Here is a 24,923-nt window from a genome sequence, read left to right on the forward strand (position 1 = left end):
TCCCTGTCTCCTCCCGCCCCCAATCCCTCCCAGCATCAGAGTCTTTTCCAGAGAGTCAACTCATCGCATGAGGTGGCCAAAGTATTGGAGTTTCAGTTTTAGCATCAGTCCTTCCAATGAACACCCAGGATTGATCTCCTCTAGAATGGACTGGTTGGATCTCCTTGCAGTCCAAGGGACTCTCAAGAGTCTTCTCCAGCACCACAGTTCAAAAGCATCAATTCTTTGGCGATCAGCTTTCTTCACAGTCCAACTCTCACATCCATACATGACCACTGGAAAAACCATAGCCTTGACTAGACAGACCCTGGTAGGCAAAGTAATGTCTCTGCTTTTTAATATGCTATCTAGGTTGGTCATAACTTTCCTTCCAAGGAGTAAGCGTCTTTTAATTTCATGGCTGCAATCAGCATCTGCAGTGATTTTGGAGCCCAAAAGAATAGTCTGACACTGCTTCCACTGTTTCCCCATCTATTTCCCATGAAGTGATGGGACCAGATGCCATGATCTTTGTCTTCTGAATGTTGAGCTTCAAGCCAACCTTTTCACTCTCCTCTTTCACTTTCATCAAGAGGCTTTTTAGTTCCTCTTCACTTTCTGCCATAAGGGCGGTGTCATCTGCATATCTGAGGTTATTGATATTTCTCCCGGCAATCTTGATTCCAGCTTGTGCTTCTTCCAGCCCAGCGTCCCTCATGATGTACTCTGCATACAAGTAGGTGGATATTACTTGTTGGCAAAGTCATGCCTCTGCTTTTTAATATGCTGTCTAGGTTGGTCATAGTTTTTCTTACAAGGAATAAGTGTCTTTTAATTTCATGGCTGCAGTCACAATCTGCAGTGATTTTGGAGCCCCCCATAATAAAGTCTGTCACTGTTTACACTGTTTCCCCATCTGTTTGCCATGAAGTGATGAGACCAGATGACATAATCTTAGTTTTCTGAATGTTGAGCCTTAAGCCAACCTTTTCACTCTCCTCTTTCACTTTCATCAAGAGGCTCTTTAGTTCTTCTTCACTTCTGCCATAAGGGTGGTGTCATCTGCATGCTGCTGCTGCTGCTGCTAAGTCACTTCAGTCGTGTCCGACTCTGTGTGACCCCATAGACGGAAGCCCACCAGGCTCCCCCGTCCCTGGGATTCTCCAGGCAAGAACACCGGAGTGTCATCTGCATATCTGAGGTTATTGATATTTCTCCTGGCAATCTTGATTCCAGCTTGTGCTTCATCCATCCTGACATTTCGTATGATGTACTCTGCATATAAGTTAAATAAGCAGGGTGACAATATACAACCTTGATGTACTCCTTTCCCGATTTGGAACCAGTCTGTTGTTCCATGTCCAGTTCTAACTGTTACTTCTTGACCTGCACACAGATTTCTCAGGAGGCAGGTCAGGTGGTCTGGTATTCCCATCTCTTGAAGAATTTTCCAGTTTGTTGTGATCCACACAGTCAAAGGCTTTGGCATAGTCGATAAAGGAGAAGTAGATGTTTTTCTGGAACTCTCTTGCTTTTTCGATGATCCAACAGATGTTGGCAATTTGATCTCTGGTTTCTCTGCCTTTTCTATATCCAGTTTGAACATTTGGAAGTTCATGGTTCACATACTGTTGAAGCCTGGCTTGGAGAATTTTGAGCATTACTTTGCTAGCATGTGAGATGAGTACAATTGTGCGGTAGTTTGAACATTCTTTAGCATTGCCTTTCTTTGGGATTGGAATGAAAACTGACCTTTTCCAGTCCCGTGGCCACTGCTCAGTTTTCCAAATTTGTTGGCATATTGAGTGCAGCACTTTCAAAGCATCATCTTTTAGGATCTGAAATAGCTCAACTGGAATTCTATCACCTCCGCTAGCTTTGTTCATAGTGATACTTCCTAAGACCCACTTGACTTCGCATTCCACGATGTCTGGTTCTACGTGAGTGATCACACCATTGTGGGTATCTGAGTCATGAAGATCTTTTTTGTATAGTTCTGTGTATTCTTGCCACCTCTTCTTAATATTTTCTGTTTCTGTTAGGTCCATACATTTCTGTCCTTTATTGCGCCCATCTTTGCATGAAATGTGCCCCTGGTATCTCTAATTATCTTGAAGAGATCTCTAGTCTTTCCCATTCCATTGTTTTCCTCTATTTATTTGCATTGATCACTGAGAAATGCTTTCTTATCTCTCCTTGCCATTCTTTGGAACTCTGCATTCAAATGGGTATATCTTTCTTTTTCTCCTTTGCCTTTAACTTCTCTTCTTTTCATAGCTATTTGTAAGGCCTCCTCAGACAACCATTTTGCTTTTTGAATTTCTTTATCTTGGGGATGTCTTTATCACTGCCTCTTATACAATGTCACAAACCTCCATAGTTCTTCAGGCACTCTGTTTATCAGATGTAATTCCCTGAATCTATTTGTCACTTCCAGTGTATAATCGTAAGGGATTTGATTTAGGTCATACCTGAATGGTCTGGTGGTTTTCCCTACTTTCTTCAATTTAAGTCTGAATTTGGCAATAAGGAGTTCATGATCTGAGCCACAGTCAGCTCCCGGTCTTGTTTTCGTTGACTGTATAGAGCTTCTCCATCTTTGGCTGTAAAGAATATAATCAATCTGATTTTGGTACTGACCATCTAGTGATGTCCATTTGTAGAGTCTTCTCTTTTGTTGTTGGAAGAGGGTGTTTGCTATGACCAGTGAATTCTCTTGACAAAACTCTGTTAGCCTTTGACCTGCTTCGTTTTGTACTCCAAGGCCAAATTTTCCTATTACTCCAGGCATCTCTTGACTTCCTACTTTTGCATCTAGAAAGCCACCTAGAGTTTGCTTTTTAAAAAACCATCTTCAAGTATTCAGTATCTTTTTGGTAGTTATGTAGAGAAAGAAATCCTACTTCCTATTTCTTAAACTAAGAGGACATAAAGCAGGCTATTTATTCAATTTCCTTTTCCCTCTCACTTCAAGAAGTTATTTCAAAGTTTTGGCTTTTTTTTTAAATATAAAAAGTGCTATTTAATGTTAACTGTAAATTAGAGTAAGGCTTTCCCAATGGCTCAGCGGTAAAGAATCTGCCTGCCAATGCAGGAGACACAGGTTTGAATTCTGGGTTGTGAAGGTCCCCTGGAGGAAGAATTGGCAAGGAAAGAGGAGCCTGGCAGGCTACAGTCCCTGAAGTCACAAAGAATCAGACACAACTGAGCACACACATGCATGTAGATATAGAGTATACTTTTGTCTCCATTTCTTTAAAACAATACCAAGTTTTCTAAAAAAATGGTAATTGAAGTAGTTTCTAAATTACCCAAGAAGAATCTCCAAAAACAAAGAAACCAACTAAATGCTAATCTGTCCTTTTATAAAATGAAGGCATTATAACAGTTCAACCTGAAAGGAAATCTTACTATCTTTTTCCTTGTATATAGTGTTGATTATCCAAATTGTGGATTAATCAGTCTTTCCTTCTTTTCTTTATCCTTCTGGATATTTTCAGCAAATTTACTACTCAATAACTTATCAGAGAAAATGCAAACAAAAGAAGCTGAATATAAAGTCATCGAGTCTGCTTCCTGAATCATATTCATTCATATAAATAAGTAATGGACTCCCATCAATTTATTCTCTAGAAAGAAAGAAAGTGAAATCGCTCATTTGTGTCCAACTCTTTGCAACACCATGGACTATAGCCTACCAGGTTCCTCCGTCCATGGGATTTTCCAGGCAAGAATACTGGAGTGGGTTGCCATTTCCTTCTCCAGGAGATCTTCCCAACCCTGAGATTGAACCCGGTCTCCCGCATTATAGGCAGACGCTTTACCATCTGAGCCACCAAGGAAACTTTTAAAATTCTTCCCCATCTTGCATGATCTCTGCCTCTTCATTGCCCAAGAGGCAGTGTTAGGAGAGCCATCCCTGAGATGTTAAGAATCCAGTAATTAAAAGGCTAAGAAGTAGAAAATGTAAAGAAGCCAGGTAACAGAAAATGGAGACACTGGGAAGAGAGGAGAAAACTGAAAACCAGCCCAAATCTGTAACAGCTGTACCCCTGTTTGAGTGCCAAAATGCCTGGCATACAATGTGATAAAATTATATGTACATTTGATCAGGTACTAGGGGAGAGGGAAAGGGGAGACTAAAATTAATGGAGAAGGCTCTTTGCATCCTGTCTTGTGCTTTCCTTTTAAAGTGTCTAACATGTCTTCATCAAAAAAGCCTCTTAAATCAAAGACAAATGTCATATATCATCACTTACATGTGGAATCTCAAAAAAAAAAGTACAAATGAACTTATTTACAAGACAGAGTCACACTACTTAGTGTGTATATGTCAATTCCAATCTCCTAATTTATCCCTCCCCTCCTTTCCCCCTTGGTAACCTTAAAATTGTTTTTTACATCTGTGACTCTGTCTTGTAAATAAGGGGGCTTCCCTGATAGCTCAGTTGGTAAAGAATCCACCTGTAATGCAGGAGACCCTGGTTCGATTCCTGGGTTGGGAAGATCTGCTGGAGAAGGGATAGGCTATCCATTCCAGGATTCTCGGGCTTCCCTTGTGGCTTGGCTGGTAAAGAGTCTGCCTGCAATGCAGGAGACCTGGGTTTGATCCCTGGGTTGGGAAGATCCCCTGGAGAAGGGAAAGGCTCTGGCCTAGAGAATTCCAAGGACTATATAGTCCATGGGGTTGAAAAGAGTCTGACATGACTGGGCGACTTTCACTTTATACCACAGGGAACTCTACTTGACACTCTATAATGACCTATACTGGGAAAAAAATCTGAAAAAGAGTAGATAAATGTATATGTATAACTGATTCACTTTGCTGTACAGCAGAAACTAACAACATTATAAATCAACTACACTCCACCTCCTACACTGCTGGTGGGAATGTAAATTGAAACAGCCACTATAGAGAACGGAGATTATGGAGATTCCTTAAAAAACAAACAACCTAGGAATAAAACTACCATATGATCCAGCAATTCTACTACTGGGAATATACCCTGAGAAAACCATAACTGAAAAAGACACATGTACCCCAATGTTTATAGCAGCATTATTATAGCAGGACATTGGAAGCAATCTACATGTCCATCAACAAATGAAAGGATAAATAAGTTGTGGTAATATATACAATGGCATATTGCTCAGCCATTAAAAAAAAAACAAATTTGAGTCTGTTCTAGTGAGGTAGATGAAACTAGAGCCTATTATACAGAGTGAAGCAAGCAGAAAGAGAAAAACAAATATCATATATTAACACATGTATATGGAATCTAGAAAAATGGTATTGACAAACCTATTTGCACGGAAGGAATGGAGACTCAGATATAGAGAATGAACTTGTGAACACAGTGGGGAAAGGAGAGAGTGGGACGAACAGAGAAAGTAGCATTGACATATATACACTACCCTGTATAAAACAGATAGCGGGTAAGAAGTTGCTGTGTAACACAGGGAGCCCAACCTGGCACTTTGTGATGACCTAAAGGGGTGGAGTGAGGGAAGGGGAGGGAGGCTCAAGAGGGAGGTGATATATGTATAATTATGGTTGATTTGCGTTGTTGTACAACAGAGACTAACACAACATTGTAAAGCAATTTTCCCCAAATAAAATATTTTAAAAAGAGAGAAAATATATTTAAAGTCCTCTTAGACCTTCATGAATAACTGAGAATCTACTGGATTATTAGCATTAATCATTGACTAGTCAATAGATCCAGCAGGAGGGTGAATACATTACCTGTGTTCCCAATAGGAAAGGGTCTATTTTCTGATCTGGTATAACACTGCCCTGGGTTGCAGAAGTACTTGTTAGGGAGTCCTTTATTTCCCGGTTAGGGAAGGGAATAAAAAGTCCTTTGTTTGAGTCTGTGTTAAAAGAAAAGGCATACAATGAAGCACTGACCAGACTTTAAAGGCAACATGTCTTATGGAAAGATACTAGAAGTCACAAGATTGAGAGTTAGTGCTATGTCACCACTTGGAAACAATGTGAATTTGGGCAAACTGCTAAACCTCTCTCAATCCCTCCACTTATAAAACAGTGATGATAAAATCTAAATTTTCCATCTCTCAGAGTCAAGGTAAGGTTAAAATAAGATAATCCCTATGAAAGGTTTCATAAATAATGAAATGCTTAAGAAAAATTAAAAAGTCAAATATTTTTGCACACTTCTGAAATGAACATACAACAAACTTTGACATCAATTCAACAATCTCCAGCTACAGGGGGAGATGGCTGGAAATAGACTCCTGATATCAGGCATCTCCAGATCTCCAGGGCTTTAACCAGCAGTCTGCAGTGATCATCATTTCAAATCAGCTTTGTCATTTCTTGTTTTAAATTTTGCTTGTTTATTTATTTAAGCTGTGCTGGTTCTTCTTTGCCCTGAGGGCTTTTTTTCTCTAGTTGTGGTGAGCAGGGGCTACTCTCTAGTCATGGTGCACAGGCTTCTTATTGCAGTGACTTCTCTTGTTGCAGAGTACTGGCTCTAGGGCAGGCAGGCTTCAGTAGTTGCAGCATGCAGGCTCAGTAGTTGCTGCTCCTGGGCTCTAGAGCACAGGCTCAGTAGTTGTGGCGTATGGACTTAGCTGCTCCATGGCATGTGGGATCTTCCCAGATTAGGGATCAAACTCAAGTCTCCTGCATTGGCAGGTGGATTCTTTACCACTGAGACACCAGGGAAGCCCCAGCTTCATCATTTCTAACCAGCTTCTTTCTGCCTTGATTTCCTCATTTACAGAAAGAAAAAGACTAATCAAGACCTATTTCATAGAGAAGAATACCAAATCTTTAGGTCTCCTAGTATTTTTTTTTTTGCCTATTACTAGAGAAACAACTTTAAAAATAGAAAGGAAAAGCAAGTAAAAACTATACCCCAGTCCTGGCCACCTCAAAAGGAACTAGTTATTTCTATTAAATTGTAACACTTATACAAAAGGTTTTGCACATCCTTGATCAAAACATTAATTGCAGAATTCTGGGATTTGGAGTCTTCTGGGGGAGTCATGAATAAAAATAGATTTTTGTTTACAGAGGCTTTTTTCTTTAGTAGGATTGTATATAAGAATTAAGATATTGATAGTTTCAAACATTTGTGCCTTAGTCAAACAATGTGCTCTTCACCTAGTTCCCATGTGCAGGCTCTGGCAGTAGAAAGCTACCGTAAGGCAGGGCAACTGAGAACCCAGAATGAGAATAAAGCCAGCCTTTCTAAAATCCAGCCCCTCTGTCCATTTGGGGCTCTAAAATACTTCTTACTTCTGAGTTGCCTTCTGGGACTGAAACGTCATGCTATTTCAGAACAAAATGTCCTTCTATCCTTGTACTGACATAATTTTATTTCTCAAAGTGACATAAGCTCTCAAAGTTTATGTTCTCTGGTTCCTTTGCAATTGCAACACACACAAAAAAAGGCGAAGCAGAAATTGCTGTTTTAAAATCTGATTCTTAGTAGGAAATTAGAATGGTTAGTAAGCTGTGACTTTCCTCTTACCCCTTTCCTACAGAACAAGACAAACTTCCCAGGTAACCAAGACCATATTCCATCTTGGTTTTCCTCCTATCTTTCTAATGCTCTATTCTAGATTCACAGGTTTTTGTTTTGTTTTTTTAATTCAACCTACTTCTTGGTTCAAACAAATCTTCCGAGGTCCCAACTCTTTGCTGAATGCTATTATAACTTCTCTCTGGTTTTAGCTATCACTCAAATCTGGATGACCCTAAGTCTAAATCTCCTAACTCTTATCTGTCTTTTCATGTCTAGACTTAAGTTTTTTGAACTGCCCCCCAAAAGAGTGCTCTACAGAAAACTGAAAAGTCAGTATTTTCTCTCTTTTCTTTTTTGCTGTGCTGCGTGGCTTGTGGGATCTTAATTCCCTGACCAGGGACTGAACCTGGGCACCGGCAGTGAAAGTGCTGAGTCCAAACCAAAGGACCACAAGGGAAATCCCAAATATTTTCCTTTTAAAAAATGTCTTTTATTGAATTTGTTACACTATTGTTTGTTTTATGTTTCATCTTTTTGTCCGAGAAGAACATGGGATCTTAGCTCCCCCACCAAGGATCAAACCCCAAACCCCAGCATTGGAAGGTAGTGTCTTAACCACCGGACTAACAGGGAAGTACCCTAAATATTTTCTAAATTTAACTCATAATCTTTACTTCAAGGCCTACTTCTGCTGATATCCCACCTCCAACCCTAACCCTCATTTTAATACTGGCATTCAGTTCAGTTCAGTTCAGTTGCTCAGTCATGTCCGACTCTTTGCGACCCCATGAATCACAGCACGCCAGGCCTCCCTGTCCATCACCAACTCCCAGAGTTCACTCAAACTCATGTCCATCAAGTTGGTGATGCCATCCAGCCACCTCATTCTCTGTCATCCCCTTCTCCTCCGCCCCCAGTCCCTCCCAGCATCAGAGTCTTTTCCAGAGAGTCAACTCTTCACATGAGGTGGCCAAAGTATTGGAGCTTCAGCTTTAGCATCAGTCCTTCCAATGAACACCCAGGACTGATCTCCTTTAGAATGGACTGGTTGGATCTCCTTGCAGTCCAAGGGACTCTCAAGAGTCTTCTCCAGCACCACAGTTCAAAAGCATCAATTCTTCGGCGATCAGCTTTCTTCACAGTCCAACTCTCACATCCATACATGACCACTGGAAAAACCATAGCCTTGACTAGACGGACCTTTGTTGGCAAAGTAATGTCTCTGCTTTTTAATATGCTGTCTAGGTTGGTCATAACTTTCCTTCCAAGGAGTAAGCGTCTTTTAATTTCATGGCTGCAATCAGCATCCGCAGTGATTTTGAAGCCCCAAAAAATAAAGTCTGACACTGTTTCCCCATCTATTTCCCATGAAGTGATGGGACCAGATGCCATGATCTTAGCTTTCTAAATGTTGAGCTTCAAGCCAACTTTTTCACTCTCCTCTTTCACTTTCATCAAGAGGCTTTTTAGTTCCTCTTCACTTTCTGCCATAAGGGTGGTGTCACCTGCATATCTGAAGTTATTGATATTTCTCCTGGCAATCTTGATTCTAGCCCTCCTAGTGGATGTGACGGAGAAGGCAATGGCAAGCCACTCCAGTACTATTGCCTAGAAAATCCCATGGATGGAGGAGCCTGGTAGGTTGCAGTCCGTGGGGTCGCTAAGGGTCGGACACGACTGAGCGACTTCACTTTCACTTTTCACTTTCCACTTTCACACATTGGAGAAGGAAATGGCAACCCACTCCAGTGTTCTTGCCTGGAGAATCCCAGGGACGGGGGAGGCTGGTGGGCTTCCGTCTATGGGGTCACACAGAGTCGGACACGACTGAAGTGACTTAGCAGCAGCAGCAGAGGTGGATGTGAAATGTTATCCTCCTTGTGGTTTTGACTTGCATTTCCCTTACAGCTAGTGATACTGAACATCTTTCATGTGCTTGTTGGCTAGTTACATATCTTCTTTGGAGAAATGTTTGTTCTGTCTTTTGCCCATTTTCTAATTGGGTTGTTTGCCTTTCTGTTGTTGATTTTATTAAGAGTCTATATATATATATACATATATATGTGTGTGTGTGTATATATATATATATATATAATGGATATCAGACCCTTGTCAGACATATGATTTGCAAATATTTTCTCCTGTGGGTTGCTTTTTAAACTTTTTTAAAAAAATTAATTAATTATTATTTTGGTCATACAATGCAGCATTTGGGATTTTGGCTCCCCCACCAGGGATTGAACCCATCCCCCCAGCAGTGAAAGCATGGAGTCCGAACCACTGGACTGTCAGGGAATTTCCTAGTTTTTTTACTTTCTTGATAGTGTCCTTTGAAGTAAAAAGTTTTTTTTTAATATTTATTTTTATTTATTTGGCTGTGTGGAGTCTGAGTTGCAGCACATGGCTCTTTCAGTTCTGGCATTTGGGATCTTTTTTTTTTAGTAGTAGCATGTGGGATCTAGTTCCCTTACCAGGGCCCCTGCATTGGGAGTGCTGAATCTTAGCCACTGGACCACCAAGGAAGTCCCAATTCTCAAGGATTTAATTAATCTGTACCTCTTCATTTGTATTCACACTATTATTGTCCTATGTCAGGACAGGTCCTTATTATCTCCTACTTGGACTGCTGTCTTTAGCTGCTGCCCATCTAACTAAATCAATCTTCAGTTATTGCTCTAAATTACACATTTAAACATGCTTACCACCTAAAACACCTTTGTCACCCATTTTCAAGAGAATAAAATGAAAATGTTTCATAAAGAGACCGTTTGCAACTTGGCTTTAATGAAGCACCTTAGCTCCAGTCACGTGCATGCATGCGTGCCAAGACACTTCAGTCGTGTTCAACTCTCTGTGACCCAATGGACTGTATCCTGCCAGGCTCCTCTGTCCATGGGATTCTGCAGGCAAGAATACTGGAGTAAGTTGCCATTTTCTTCTCCAGGGGATCTTCCCTACTCAGGGATCAAACTCACATCTCTTATGTTTCCTGCACTGGCAGGCAGGTTCTTTTTCATTAGCACCACCTGAGAAGCCCCCAGTCACAAGCTGAGTCAATTTCCTAATCTGTCACACCTGTTTTTTCTACGTCTGTTTTCTATGCATTGAATGCCCAACTATGCCCAATGAATTCTATTTGAATGCCCAACTTAAATGTATCCTTTTTGGGAAAGCTTTACCCAGGTCAATTGCTAGTGTCTCTCCCCGACAGTTCTTTACCTCTGCCAAAGTTGAACTCATGTCTCAGCCTGACTTGTAACCTAATTAGCTATGATAAATCTCTCTGGTGTGGGAGGAGCTGAAGCTCTGACATTGTTGTGTCATTTCCTAATATGCCTAGCCTCTAACACAGGAATTTTCCAGTAGATAGACACCTGTTTGCTGAATTGCTCTTATATCCATCGCACCAGAGAATGCCAGTTGCCCCCCATTATATCCTTATTCATCTTTTAGAACCCCCAGTAACAGCCCTAGATTGCCAGCATCTGCATTTCTATATGAGAGAGAAATGAATTTCTGTCACAAAACCTTTCCCCATTTGCTCCTAGTACACTCTGAGCCTCTACAGCATATGTCCATCTACATCAGTGTTTCTCAAACTCAACATTCTCATAAACCCTGAGACTATCAATCTAGTTTGAGAAATTTCAGTTTAAGAAACTCGGTGTGTAAAAAGATATATTAAAAAGCAGATTATATTAGGTGACAGTTTGGCAATTTCTTACAAAACTAAAAACTTGGTATTTACCCAAAGGAGTTGAAAGCTTATGTTCATACAAACACCTGAATATAGATGTTTATAGCAACTTTTTGCATAACTGCCAAAACCTGGGATCAACCAAGATGTTCTTCAGTAGGTGAGTGGATAAATAAATAATCCGGATAATAATAATAACAGAATATTCAGTTCAGTCACTCAGTTGTGTCTGACTCTTTGCGACCCCATGAACCACAGCACCATTAAGCCCTAAAAAGAAAGCCACGAAAAGATATGGAGGAAACCACTGCATATCACTAAGCAGACAAAGCCAATCTGAAAAGGCTACATATGGTATGACTCCAATTATATGACATTCTGGAAAAGGCAAAACTCTGGCGACAGGTGAAAATGGCAATGAGAAGCATCTTGCATCTGTCTCCCTCCTAGACAACAATTGCACTGGCAGAATTCTCTGATATAACTACTTTAGAATTCTGGAGTCTACTGAAGGCTTGCAACTTCTGGGGGAAGGCATGGAAGGTAAATTAGGGTTAATTTTGGTTAATTTCAGTTCTCAGCAAAATAGCTAAGGCTTCCCTAGTAGCTCAGCTGGTAAAGAATACACCTGCAATGCAGGAGACCTGGGTTTGATTCCTGGGTCAGGAATATCTCTTGGAGAGGGATAGGCTACCCACTCCAGTATTCTTGGGCTTCCCTAGTGGCTCAGATGGTAAATAATCTGTCTGCAATGTGGGAGACCTGGATTTGATCCCTGGGTAGGGAAGATTCCCTGGAGAAGGGATAGGCTACACACTCCAGTGTTTTTGCCTGAAGAATTCCATGGCGAGGAACCTGGTAGACTACAGTCCATGGGGTCACAACGAGTCGGACACAACTGAGTGACTTTCACTTTCAGCAAAGCAGCAGCTACCCGTCCTTCACACCTCATGCAAAAAATTTAAGCTGTACCCTTACCTAACACATACAAAAAAATTAACTGGATGGATTAATGGATCAAAGACGTAAATATAATACATTAAACTATAAAACTGAGGATTTCTCTAGTGGTCCAGTGGCTAAGACTCTACATTCCCAATGCAGGGGGCTGGGGTTAGATCCCTGGTCAGGGAACTAGATCCCACATGGCCCAACCAAGACCGGGGGCATCCAAATAAATAAAAAAAAAATAAATATATTTTTGAAACTATAAAACTCTTAGAAGACAACATAGAGAAAATGCTTAGTGGATTTGGCACTGTGACACCAAAGGCAAAGCAACAAAAGAAAAAACAAACAAATTGAACTTCATGAAAAATTAAAAATTTTGTGCATCTAAAAACAATACACACAGAGTAGCAGCCCACAGGCAGCCCACAGAATGGGAGAAAATATTTGCAAATCATATATCTGATACAGAATTAGTATTTAGAGTATATAGAGAACTCCTAATGACAACAACAACTCCTAATGACAAAACAACTTGGTTCAAAAGTGGGCAAAGGACTTGAATAGACATTTCTCCAAACAAAGACTTACAAATGGCCAATAAGCACACACACAAAAATACTCAACATCACTGATCATCAGGAAAATACAAATTAAAAACACAAGATACCACTTCACACCCAGTAGGATGGCTACTACTAAAAAATCATAAAATAACAAGTGTTGGTAAGGAGGTAGAGAAATCAGAACTCTTGTACACTGTTGGTGGGAGTGTAAAATGGTACAGTGGCTATAGACAACAGTATGACAGGTCCTGAAAAAAATTAAAAATTAAATTACTGTATGATCCAGTAATTTCACTTCTGGGTACATACCCCAAACAAGTGAAAGCAGAGTGTTGAAGAGATAGTTGTATACCCCTGTTCATAGCAGCATTATTCACATTAGCTAAAACACGGGAGCAACCCAAGTGTCCATTGACAAATGAATGGATAAACAAAATGTGCTCTATACATACAATGGAATATTATTCACCCTTAAAAAGGAAGGAAATTCTGACAAATGCTACCACGTGGATGAACTTTGAGGACATTGTTGTTGTTCAGTCACTAAGTCATGGACTCTTCACGACTCCATGGACTGCAGCATACCAGGCTTCCGTGTCCTTTACTAGCTCCTGGAGTTTGCTCAAACTCATATCCATTGAGTCAGTGATGCCATCCAACCATCTCATCCTCTGTCCCCTCTTTCTCCTCCTGCTATCAATCTTTCCCATCATCAGATCTTTACCAATGAGTTGGTTCTTCACATCAGGTGGCAGAAGTATTGGAGCTTCAGCTTCAGCATCAGTCCTTCCAATGAATATTCAGGGTTGATTTCCTTTAGGATTGACTAGTTTGATCTCCTTGCTGTCCAAGGGACTCTCAAGAGTCTACTCCAGCAACACAATTCAAAAGCATCAATTCTTTGGCACTCAGCATTCTTTATGGTCCAATTCTCACATCCATAAATGACTACCAGAAAAACCACAGCTTTGACGATATGGACCTCTATCAGCAAAGTAATGTCTCTGCTTTTTACTATGCTATCTAGGTGTGTCATAAATTTTCTTCCAAAGAGCAAGCATCTTTTAATTTCATGGTTGCAGTCACCTTCCACAGTGATTTTGGAGCCCAGGAAAATAAAATGTCACTGTTTCCACTTTTTCCCCATCTATTTGCATAACGTGATAGGACTGGAAGCCATGGATCTTAGTTTTCTGAATGTTGAGTTTTAAGCCATCTTTTTCACTCTCCTCTTTCACCCTTATCAAGAGGCACCTTAGTTCCTATTTGCTTTCTGCTGGTATCATCTGCATATCTAAGGTTGTTGTTACTTCTGACAATCTTGATTCCAGTCTGTGATTCATCCAGCTTGGTATTTCACATAATGTATTCTGCATATAAGTTAAATAAGCAAGGTGACAATATACAGCATTGACATACTCCTTTCCCAATTTGGAACCAGTCTGTTGTTCCATGTCTGGTTCAAATTGCTTCTTGACCTGCATAAAGGTTTCCCAGGAAGCAGGTAAGGTCGTCTGGTATCCCTACCTCTTTCAGAATTTTCCAGTTTGTTGTGATCCACACAGTCAAAGCCTTTAGTGTAGTCAATGAAGCAGATATTTTTTTTGGAATTCCCTTGCTTTTTCTACGATCAAACAGATGTTGGCAATTTAATCTCTGGTTCCTTTGCCTTTTCTAAATCCAGTTTGTACATCTGAAAGTTCTCAGTTCATATACTGCTGAAGCCTAGGCAGAAGGATTTTGAGCGTTACCTTGCTATCATGTGAAATGAGCAAAATAGCGCAGTAGTTTGAACATTCTTTGGCATTGCCTTTCCTTGTGATTAGAATGAAAACTGACCTTTTCCAGTCCTGTGGCCACTGTTGAGTTTTCCAAATTTGCTGGCATATTGAGTGCAGCACTTTAACAGAATCATCTTTTAGGATTAGCAATAGCTCAGCTGGAATTTCATCACCTCCACCAGCTTTGTCCATAGTAATCCTTCCTAAGGCCCACTTGACTTCACATTCCAGGATGTCTGGCTCTAGGTGAGTGATCAAACTATCGTGATTATCTGGGTCATTAAGACCTTTTATGTACAGCTGTTCTGTGTATTCTTGCTGCCTCTTCTTAATCTCTTCTGCTTCTGTTAGGTCCTTGCCGTTTACTTGATTGTGCCCATCCAGTTTTCTTAAAGAGGGCTCTAGTCTTTTCCATTCTATTGTTTTCCTCTACTTCTTTGAATTGTTCTCTTACAGCTTTCTTATCTCTTCTTACTATTCTCTGGAACTCTGCATTCAGTTTGGTATATCTTTCCCTTTCTATTTTGCCTTTTGCTTCTCTTCTCAGCTATCTGTAAGGCCTCTTCAGATAACCACTTTGCCTTCTTGCATTTATTTTCCTTTGGGATGGTTTTGGTCACTGCCTCCTGTACAATGTTACAAACCTCCGTCCATAGTTCTTCAGGCATTCTGTTTACCAGATCTAATCCCTTGAATCTACTTGTCACCTCCACTGTATAATCATAAGGAATTTTATTTAAATCACACCTGAATGGTCTAGTGGTTTTCCCTACTTTCTACTTTCTTCAATTTAAGTGTAAATTTTGCCCTAAGGAGCTCATGATCTAAGCCATACTCAGCTCTAGTTCTTGTTTTTGCTGACTGTAGTATAGAGGGTCTCCATCTTTGGCTGCAAAGAATATAATCAATCTGATTTTGGTATTGACCATCTGGTGATGTCCATCTCTTGTGTTGTTGGAAGAGGGCAACAACATTGAGGACATCATGCTAAGTGAAATAAACCAGTCACAAAAAGACAAATACTGTATGATTTCTCTTCTATAAGAGACTCAGAGCAGTCAGTATCAGAGAGAGAGAAAACAGAATGGTGATTTCTAGGGGCTACAGGGAGGATAAGATGGGGAGTTATCATTTAATGGGTGTAGTTCAGTTTTATAAGATGAAAGAGTTCCAGAGGGCTGGTGGTGATGGTTGCACAATGTTATGAATGCATTTAATACCAGTGAACTGTTCACTTAAAAATGGTTAAGATGGTAAATCTTATACACATTTTACCACAACAAAAATTTCTGAAAAAAAAAAAAAGAGATGGTAAAAAGATCAGTAGTTGCCAGGGGTAAGAGGGGAGAAAGGGATGACTACGTGAGCACAGAGTTTAGGCCAGTGAAACTATTCTGTATGATACTAAAATGGTGGATACATGTCATTATATTAATACATTTGCCAAACCCATAGAATGTACACTACCAAAAAGGAACCCTAATGCAAACTAAGGACTTCAGGTGATAATAATGTGTCAATGTAGGTTCATCAGTTGTAACAAAAGCACCATTCTGATGCCTGTTGTTGGTAGTGAGAAAGGCTATGCATGTGTAGAGGCAGGAAGTATATAGGAACCCTGTATTTCCTGTTCAGTTTTGCTGTGGCTCTAAAACTATTCTAAAAAACAGTCTATTTTTTCAAATAGCAGACTAATACTGCAAAGGAGTACTTTTGCTCTTACATCTTTTAAATGTTTTCCATAACTGCATCAAACAAAAACATGAAATTAAAGGGCCTCACACTGCCTATGGACCTCTGAGAGTATCCCTGCTCTAGGGGTTCACAACACTGAGTTTGAGGAATACTGATCTGTGTCATTTATTTAACGTTTTCATATGCACTGCCTGAAATTGTGTTATTTAGCTTTTTCATGTTTGTCTCATTATCTTATATTGCAAGTGATTCAGGAAATGATTGAATTTTCTATTTCCAGAGTATATGTTTCAGAAAATAATTTATGTGAGCTTACAAAAAGAAAAAAGGAAAAACAGTTGGATGAGAATCAAAAATTTCACTAAAAAGAATGGACTTTGATTTGGGTCATAAAGAGAAGGATTTTAATTCAAGCACTGAAGGCAGAAGGGACAGCATTAGTTCAAGGGCAAAAGAGAGAAAAAGGAGAGAGTAATTTGACTTGATTGAAGTATCGTATATTGTAGTTGAGAAACAGGAGATATAAGGTTTCAGGGTAGGGTGAAGAGATGAGCTCCAGCAGTTTTTTTTTAAATTAATTATTTGGCTGTGCTGTCTTAGCTGCTGCACATGGGACCTTTGATCTTCGTTGTGGCACGTGGAAACTTTAGTTGCATCAGGTGGGATCTAGCACCCTGACCAAGGATTGAACCCAGGCCCCCTGCATTGGGTGTGCAGAGTCTTAGCCACCAGGCAAGTCCCGCAGCTACAACTTAAAGGAGACTTGTGTGTCAGATTGAGGACTCTAACTTCAGCTATGAGTGGGAACCATGCAAGTTTTTGAGCAGGCAAATATAATAATCACAGTTGAGTTTTAAGAGAATAAATCTGACAGGAAATACAAAATGAACTGAATAAAGAAGAAACTAGGAGGCAGCACAGTATAATATTTAAGAGGACTTTGATGACTGACAGACTAGAGTTTGTATCACAGCTTTGCCACTTACTGTATAATTAGAGCAAATTATTTCACCTCTTTTGGGCCTGGTTTCCTCACACATGAAACAAAGATAATTATAATCACCTTCAAGGTTGTTGTGAGGATTTAATGAGATTATATACATAGCCTGGCCTAGAGTTTATACTCAGTGAATGATAGACATTGAACATGTCTGTTAAGAGACAGGAAAGGGAAAAGAAAGCTTGTTAATTGTGAATCATACTCTACGGTATGAACATTCAACTGGATTTGGGGGAGGGAGAGAATTATACCCTGCTCTGATTGTGAGTCTGAGTAATGGGAAAGTGGTGGTAACACTAAGGAAACCCTGAGAGCTGCTAAGGGCTGGAGGAAATGGCATTCGTTTGAGTTTCTAACATGTTTAGTGTGAGAGGCTGGAAAATTATTCAGTGGTGATTCCAAGTGTATGTTAATAGTTGGTCAGCCAAAATGGGGAACGATGCAGAGAAACTGTACAAGTTGTCAAAGCTAGACCAATATGTTTAAGAGTCATCAACAGGGATGAAATAAAGCCAGCTGTGGAAACAGATGAGCTCAAGAGGGCAAAGAGTAGACAAGAGAATCTGAAGGCATAGCCTAGGTATGCTTATTTTAGGGGTATGGGAAAAGAGAGAGGGAACTTTGAAATAGTCAGATTATGCAGTGAAGAGACCAGGATGAGAATACAAGACAGTGAAGATTCCCTGTCATTTAGGAATGACAGGTGGGAAATGACTGGTGGGAAAGCACTGTTTGAAAGTTTTGTCCTAGCCTGTGGCACAAACATTAATGTGGTATAACCACTTTAGTCATACTGGATTACCAACAGTGCTTACAGGCAACACTCCCCAGGGATCTAGCACAAAACATAATTTTCAGCAGAAAGCAAAGATCTTTAACGTTTCAAAGCAGCAAAATAAATTTAATATTAAAAAAAAATTCCAGCAACAGCTGGAGCTTCTGAGTACCTTTAGAAATGGGCCCCGTGTCTAGTAAAGCAGTTTGTTCTCAGTAAAGGCTGTGTACTTTAAAACATTTTAATTCATAGAGTGACTGTGTGTGCTATGACATATAATGATATAAATGACATTTAATTCAGCTCATACAAAAAATGTAATCAAATTATGCCTCAGTGTATCTTTGTCTTTCTGGAAATAGATACATAGATGCTTATACTTATAAAAAAGATAGGAAAGCTGTATATCAAATTAACTGAGATTCTCTTTAGGGGATAGTCTTCTGAGTGATTAAAATGTTCTTTGGGCTTTTCAGTACTTTCCAAAATAATTACAATAGAATTTCGTCAGTTTTGAAATATAAAAAATGCTATTTAAAATGAAATAGAGCAATCTATGGTCCATGACTTACATGTGCTAAGACCTCTAAGAAAGGAAAATAAATATACCTCACTATGGCTTATTTTACCACGAAATACTACATGAAAATAACTTGTAAATTAATATCTACATGGATAGATACAAAGTCAGGAAATAAAATACTGTATTTTACAAACTGAAAACCCTTCGTGTCTAAACTACATCATCAATCTATTAATTATTGTTGAGATTTTAAGGATTAATTTTTAGAGTTTATAGACCCTTCAAAAAGGGACAGAGACCTCAAACCAGAAAAAATTTTCTCAAGTGAAAAGTCATCTGATGAGTGCCAGATTAGTCCATATGGGCCCACTGCATGCAAGTTCTCTACTGGAAAGCTTTCTTCTAGCCTGTGGCATGACCATGAATGTAGCATAACCACGAATGTAGCATAACCACTTTATTCACATAGGATTACCAATACTGCTTACAGGCAACAATCCCCGAGAATATAGCACAAATAGATTCTGCAGCTGCAAAGTTTCAAGGTGGAGACGCCAAGAGGCTAAGGATGTGAGCTGCACTGATGCAGATGAGTCCTGAGTCTCTGGCTAATGAATCCTGTGGGGATTGGCAATGCAATTTTCAGGATGTACTAATGATATAAAGTGATGTAAGTGAAACTGAACTCTCTGAGTACAGCGTGTACACTTTGATGGGTTCTGGCTTAGGCCTGCTTAGTAAATAGGGCTTCTCTGGGGCAGTGAGAGAAAGAAGGAAAAACACAAACTGGTAAATCTTGTGCTTGCTTCAAATCTATGTTATTTCTCAACTATTTTGTCTTCATCCTACTCAAGACTGGCCATAAAAACAGAAACAATTAATGTTTTAATTGTTTTGTGGTCAGAGAGGGAAAACTTACCAGTTTCAATTCTGTTATCACGATCAGTGCTGACTTTTGATGCAGTGCTCTCATTTGTTACACAGTTTTTCACTGTCTTCTCCCTAGAGCTGTCACATCAAATAATTTATTTAAAACTGAAAGAAGCTTCTGAGATCAGGAATAAAGGCTATTTAGAAAAAAACATTTCAGGGTGATCAGATCATTTTTTCCAAATGCTCCAGAACATATTATTTTCACAAATATTTCAGTTAAAACTATTTTTTAAACACTCATAGTATTTTCATTGGGAAATGAGAAAGAAAGACACTACAGTTCACCCTTGAAAGCATGAAAGCCAGGAAATTCTGAACTTAGATACTCTGTTTTCTTGACATAAACTTAGGTCTGGATGACTCAGGGAGTAATACTTTATATTATAAAATAAAAATATTTTCTTTTGAATTAAAAACTTCATAGGAAACAGAAAGGATGGTTTTTCTGCCAAGAATTACAATGGAGAAAACTATAACCATTAGTGTGAAAAAGAAATAAGAAAGGCGAGTGTGTGCACTTGATTGATGTAGTATGGTAAGACTGGTGTGTACAGATTGGGAAATACATTAAGTACAAACAGCCTAAACTATGAGCCAAGCACTTTACTCTCATCATTTCATTTAATCACAAAAGCTCTCCCATTAATCTATAATCACCATTTTATAGGTTGGGGGACTTGGGACTTAGAAAGGCTTAAAAGAAAAATCCTTTACCCAAGATTGGAGAGCTTATAGAGTACTAATGTTAATTCTGGACTTGAGCAACATTTTACTTCTGTTTTTGCAATCACTGTAAGGTAACTAAACAGAAATATAGTGGTGATAATTGTTTGCCTCACTAGGAAGTTTATTCAGTTATATATTAACTCACCTCTGGATTTCTGTAGTAAACAAGGTATTCCAATGCATTTAAAATAGGAATTAATTTACAAAGTACATATACAAATAATTTTTAAGAAATATTCCATTTCTTTCTAGGGTGAATTTTAGTCTATGTAAATTAATCTCATTAACCTCAGGGCTTCCCAGGTGGCCCAGTGGTAAAGAATCCACCTGCAAGGAAGGAGACCTGGGTTCAATCCCTGGGTCAGGAAGATTCCCTGGAGAAGGAAATGGCAACCCACCCCAGTATTCTTGCTTGGGAAATGTCATGGGCAGAGGAGCCAAGCAGACTATAGTTCATGGGGTCGCAAAAGAGTCAGACTTAGCAAATACACAACAACAACAAATTAAACTGGACCAGTTGAACTGTTTCAAATCCTGAAAGATGATGCTGTGAAAGTGCTGCACTCAATATGCCAGCAAATTTGGAAAACTCAGCAGTGGCCACAGGACTGGAAAACGTCAGTTTTCACAATTCCAATCCCAAAGAAAAGCAATGCCAAAGAATGCTCTAATTACCACACAATTGCACTCATCTCACACGCTAGTAAAGTAATACTCAAAACTCTCCAAGCCAGGCTTCAGCAATATGTGAACCGTGAACTTCCAGATGTTCAAGCTGGTTTTAGAAGAGGCAGAGGAACCATACATCAAATTGCCAACATCCGCTGGATCACTGAAAAAGCAAGAGAGTTCCAGAAAAACATCTATTTCTACTTTATTGACTATGCCAAAGCCTTTGACTGTGTGGATCACAATAAACTGTGGAAAATTCTGAAAGAGATGGGAATACCAGACCACCTGACCTGCCTCTTGAGAAACCTGTATGCAGGTCAGGAAGCAACAGTTAGAACTGGACATGGACCAACAGACTGGTTCCAAATAGGAAAAGGAGTACGTCAAGGATGCATATTGTCACCCTGCTTATTTAACTTATATGCAGAGTACATCATGAGAAATGCTGGGCTGGAAGAAGCACAAGCTGGAATCAAGATTGCCGGGAGAAATATCAATAACCTCAGATATGCAGATGACACCACCCTTATGGTAGAAAGTGAAGAGGAACTAAAAAGCCTCTTGATGAAAGTGAAAGAGGAGAGTGAAAAAGTTGGCTTAAGGCTCAACATTCAGAAAACTAAGATCATGGCATCTGGTCCCAACACTTCATGGGAAATACATGGGGAAACAGAGGAAACCGTGTCATACTTTATTTTTTTGGGCTCCAAAATCACTGCAGATGGTGATTGCAGCCATGAAATTAAAAGACGCTTACTCCTTGGAAGGAAAGTTATGACCAACCTAGACAGCATATTAAAAAGCAGAGACATTACTTTGCCATCAAAGGTCCGTCTAGTCAAGGCTATGGTTTTTCCAGTGGTCACGTATGGATGTGAGAGTTGGACTGTGAAGAAAGCTAAGCACTGAAGAATTGATGCTTTTGAACTGTGGTGTTGGAGAAGACTCTTGAGAGTCCCTTGGACTGCAAGGAGATCCAACCAGTCCATTCTAAAGGAGATCAGTCCTGGGTGTTCATTGGAAGGACTGATGCTAGGGCTGAAACTCCAATACTTTGGCCACCTCATGCCAAGAGTTGACTCATTGGAAAAGACTCTGATGCTGGAAGGGACTGGGGGCAGGAGGAGAAGGGGACGACAGAGGATGAGATCGCTGGATGGCATCACCGACTCGATGCATATGAGTTTGGGTGAACTCCGGGAATTGGTGATGGACAGGCAGGCCTGGCGTGTTGCGATTCTTGGGGTCTCAAAGAGTCGGACATGAATGAGCAACTGACCTGAACTGAACTGATGGGCTTCCGTGGTGGCTCAGTAGTAAAGAATCCACCTGACAATGCAGAAGCCACAGGTTTGACCCCAATCCAGAAAGATCCCACATGTCAAAGAGCAATTAAGCCCGTGCACCACAACTATTGAGCCTGTGCTCTAGAGCCACAGCTACTGAGTCCCTCGTGTGTGGAGTCCATGCTGTGCAACAAGAGAAGCCATCTTAACAAGAAGCCTGCACACTACAGCTATAGAGTAACCCTTGCTTGCTGCAACTAGAGAAAAGTAAGAGCAGCAGTGAAAACTGAGCATAGCTAAAAATAAACAAATATTTTTTAAAATAGGGAACTTAAAAAAATAGAGAAATAAGGCTGCTCTCTGAGGGTTACATTAAAAAACATATAATGGATGAGAACAGAGACAGGCAGAGTCACCAGAAAAAGAGCAGGATCCCAGGCCAACAGGCATGGACTTCACTTAATCATCATTCAGCAAACTATTTCTTAGCACCACTCATGGGCCAGACATTGTTCTAGGTACTAGGGATACTGCAGTAAACAAGACAAGCAAGGTCTTTGTTCTCATGGAGCTTATATTCTAGTGGAGGAGAAATATAATAAAGAAGTAAACAAAAAACATTCTGAGGCAGAATATTTAGTGTTGTGTGGACATTTTCATATCTTATCAAATTAAAAATGGTATGTATAGGAAGCAAACTGCTATAAATATATTGATTATTTTATTATTAATATATTTATATATTGATTGTATGATATATAAGGTCCCATGTTGTTATAATATATAAACATGCACAGACAAAATACACACACACATATACATAAACCTAAAACTAAGAAGATATTTACCATAATATAATTAGTGTTTCTTTCTGGGTAGTGTGATTATAAGTGGCTAACGCTGTTTTTCTCTCTACTTTCCATATTCTCACAATAAATATACATTCGTTCTATCAGAAAAAAAGTACTAATAATACATCTATATATGTGTATAGGTACACAGATGTCTGCAAGGATGTATACCAGACATTACTAGTAGTTAACTTAGTAGCAAAATATAGGGAGATTTTGACTTTTTCTCGTGCACTTCTGTGTTATTTAGATTATCACAAATTTCTATTCTTCAAAAATAATAAAACTATTTTTTTTAAAAAGCATGAATTTGGGGGTAGAAGATATGGTAACTTATTTTGACAGAATTTTAGTAATAAAAAATGGAAAAATCTATCATTCAGATACTTTAGAGCTTAAAGGGCCATTTATTTTGGTTGTGTACAAAAATGCTTCTCTTATCATTCTTTAACAAATTTATCTCTAACAATCCTGCCCATGGTAATGTAATCCTCCTAATTCAATAGGAAAAGACTATGTACTGATTTATAACTCTACCAAGAAAGGGCTGACAGACATTTATGGGAATAAGTAATCCCATAAAATCCCTATCTATAAACTCTGAACAATAACTTTAGAGAGTGTACAATTATATCCAAAGAAGACACAGTGGTTCAAGAAAGCAGAAATGTTCCACTGACGGCCAGATTCTCACCCCAGATAAATCTGAAAATTTTGCATAGATATTTTTATTTCTAATCTGAGGATTCTTACAACTTGTAGAAATTTCTACTGGATAATGAAGAAAGTTAAGCAGGAATTCACTACTCTCTGTCCAGAACCAAACTAAAAAAATTTTGGGTAAAAATCTTACCTTTTTTCCACCTCTAAAAGAAAATTTTCACTGTTGCCCAACTGACTAAAATGCAGCTTGGCAGCTTTTCTCTCACTTTCTCGTACAGCTCGGTCATCTGGAGGCAAAAACCGTGGTCTGAGCATATTTCTTTTTTGGAGTAAACAGTAGTGGGTCAGAAAAGCATATTCACAGAGTAAAAACTAAAGATCAGTCTCATCTTTTGTTTGAGACGGGTCACAGAATAATGCTATTATGTTGTCATTGGAGTAAGTAGTAACTCAGGGAGACTACAGGGACAACATAGCAACAACTGTCACCTAAGTGTAACTATCACTACAGGAAAATACAGTTTGGGTAGCAAACAATCCAAATGGCCTAATCTTAAAGGCTGAGAGTCACACCATTTCTAAAAGACTTTACTTAGCTTCCCTATAACTTTCCCAGGACCATGTAACATAGATGTTTATATCAATGAGAATAAAATCATGAAGAAATACAGACTAACTCATTTGAAGGCATATTTATTGTTCCTTGCCAACTAAGCCTCAAATAGTTGCTATATTCGTTTTCTACTGCTAATGTAGTTACAAAGTTGGGGTACCTGGAAAAATAAATGTCAACCTGGAAACTTTTTGTTGGGGAGGAAGTGGTGGTGAAACCATCAACTGAAGAAAACTAAAGCTGGAAGTAACTGATAAAATCATAGATTGTCATTCAATAAACAATAAAAGGTCTCGTCATACATCCTGCCAACACAAAAGTTACATAAATATTGACTAATAAACAAATATATCCTGCCAGTGCATATTCTGGGCCAACATCCAAAAGGTTACGAGGCAGCTGGTTTAAAGTAAGATTTGGGGACAAAGAACAAGGGAGGAGGGTCTCACCCAGTTTCTCCAGAGTTTGTAGTGTATAGACAGCAAAGAGCCTATAATCTGTATCTTTCCTGACAACAGGATTGAGTCTCAAATCTAGTTCTTTGAGGAAGGGTAAAGGCTGTAGGCGGGACACCTCCACTAATGAAGGAATGTTGTTATAATATAAATTCAGGTCTTGGAGTGAACATAAATACTGGATGCCCTGCAAGGAAAAGACCACATTATGAAAGTGCACGTTGGGAAGGATTAGGAATCTCACAGATAAAGGTAGAAATATAA

General features: G+C 39.3%; 1 protein-coding gene across 5 annotated transcripts in view; it reads right to left on the reverse strand.

The window, feature by feature from the left end:
* The window catches only part of LRRC36 (leucine rich repeat containing 36), an 88,177-nt gene that overhangs the window by 47,055 nt on the left and 16,199 nt on the right, over positions 1-24,923 (reverse strand). For all 5 annotated transcript variants that reach the window (XR_016035829.1, XR_016035828.1, XM_088830277.1 and 2 more), the window contains exons 3-6: positions 24,654-24,846; positions 23,782-23,878; positions 19,380-19,468; positions 5,726-5,853 (exon numbers count right to left, since the gene is read on the reverse strand). Coding sequence is in view for 3 of the 5 variants with exons in the window: in XM_088830277.1 (XP_088686403.1) it covers positions 5,726-5,853; positions 19,380-19,468; positions 23,782-23,878; positions 24,654-24,846 (507 nt within the window). In the remaining 2 variants the exon portion in view is untranslated. The remainder of the gene's footprint in view (positions 1-5,725; positions 5,854-19,379; positions 19,469-23,781; positions 23,879-24,653; positions 24,847-24,923) is intronic.

This window comes from Moschus berezovskii, chromosome 22 (assembly GCF_049115385.1).
Source record: "Moschus berezovskii isolate FMDL1 chromosome 22, NW_MosBer_1.0, whole genome shotgun sequence".
Classification (NCBI taxonomy): domain Eukaryota; kingdom Metazoa; phylum Chordata; class Mammalia; order Artiodactyla; family Moschidae; genus Moschus; species Moschus berezovskii.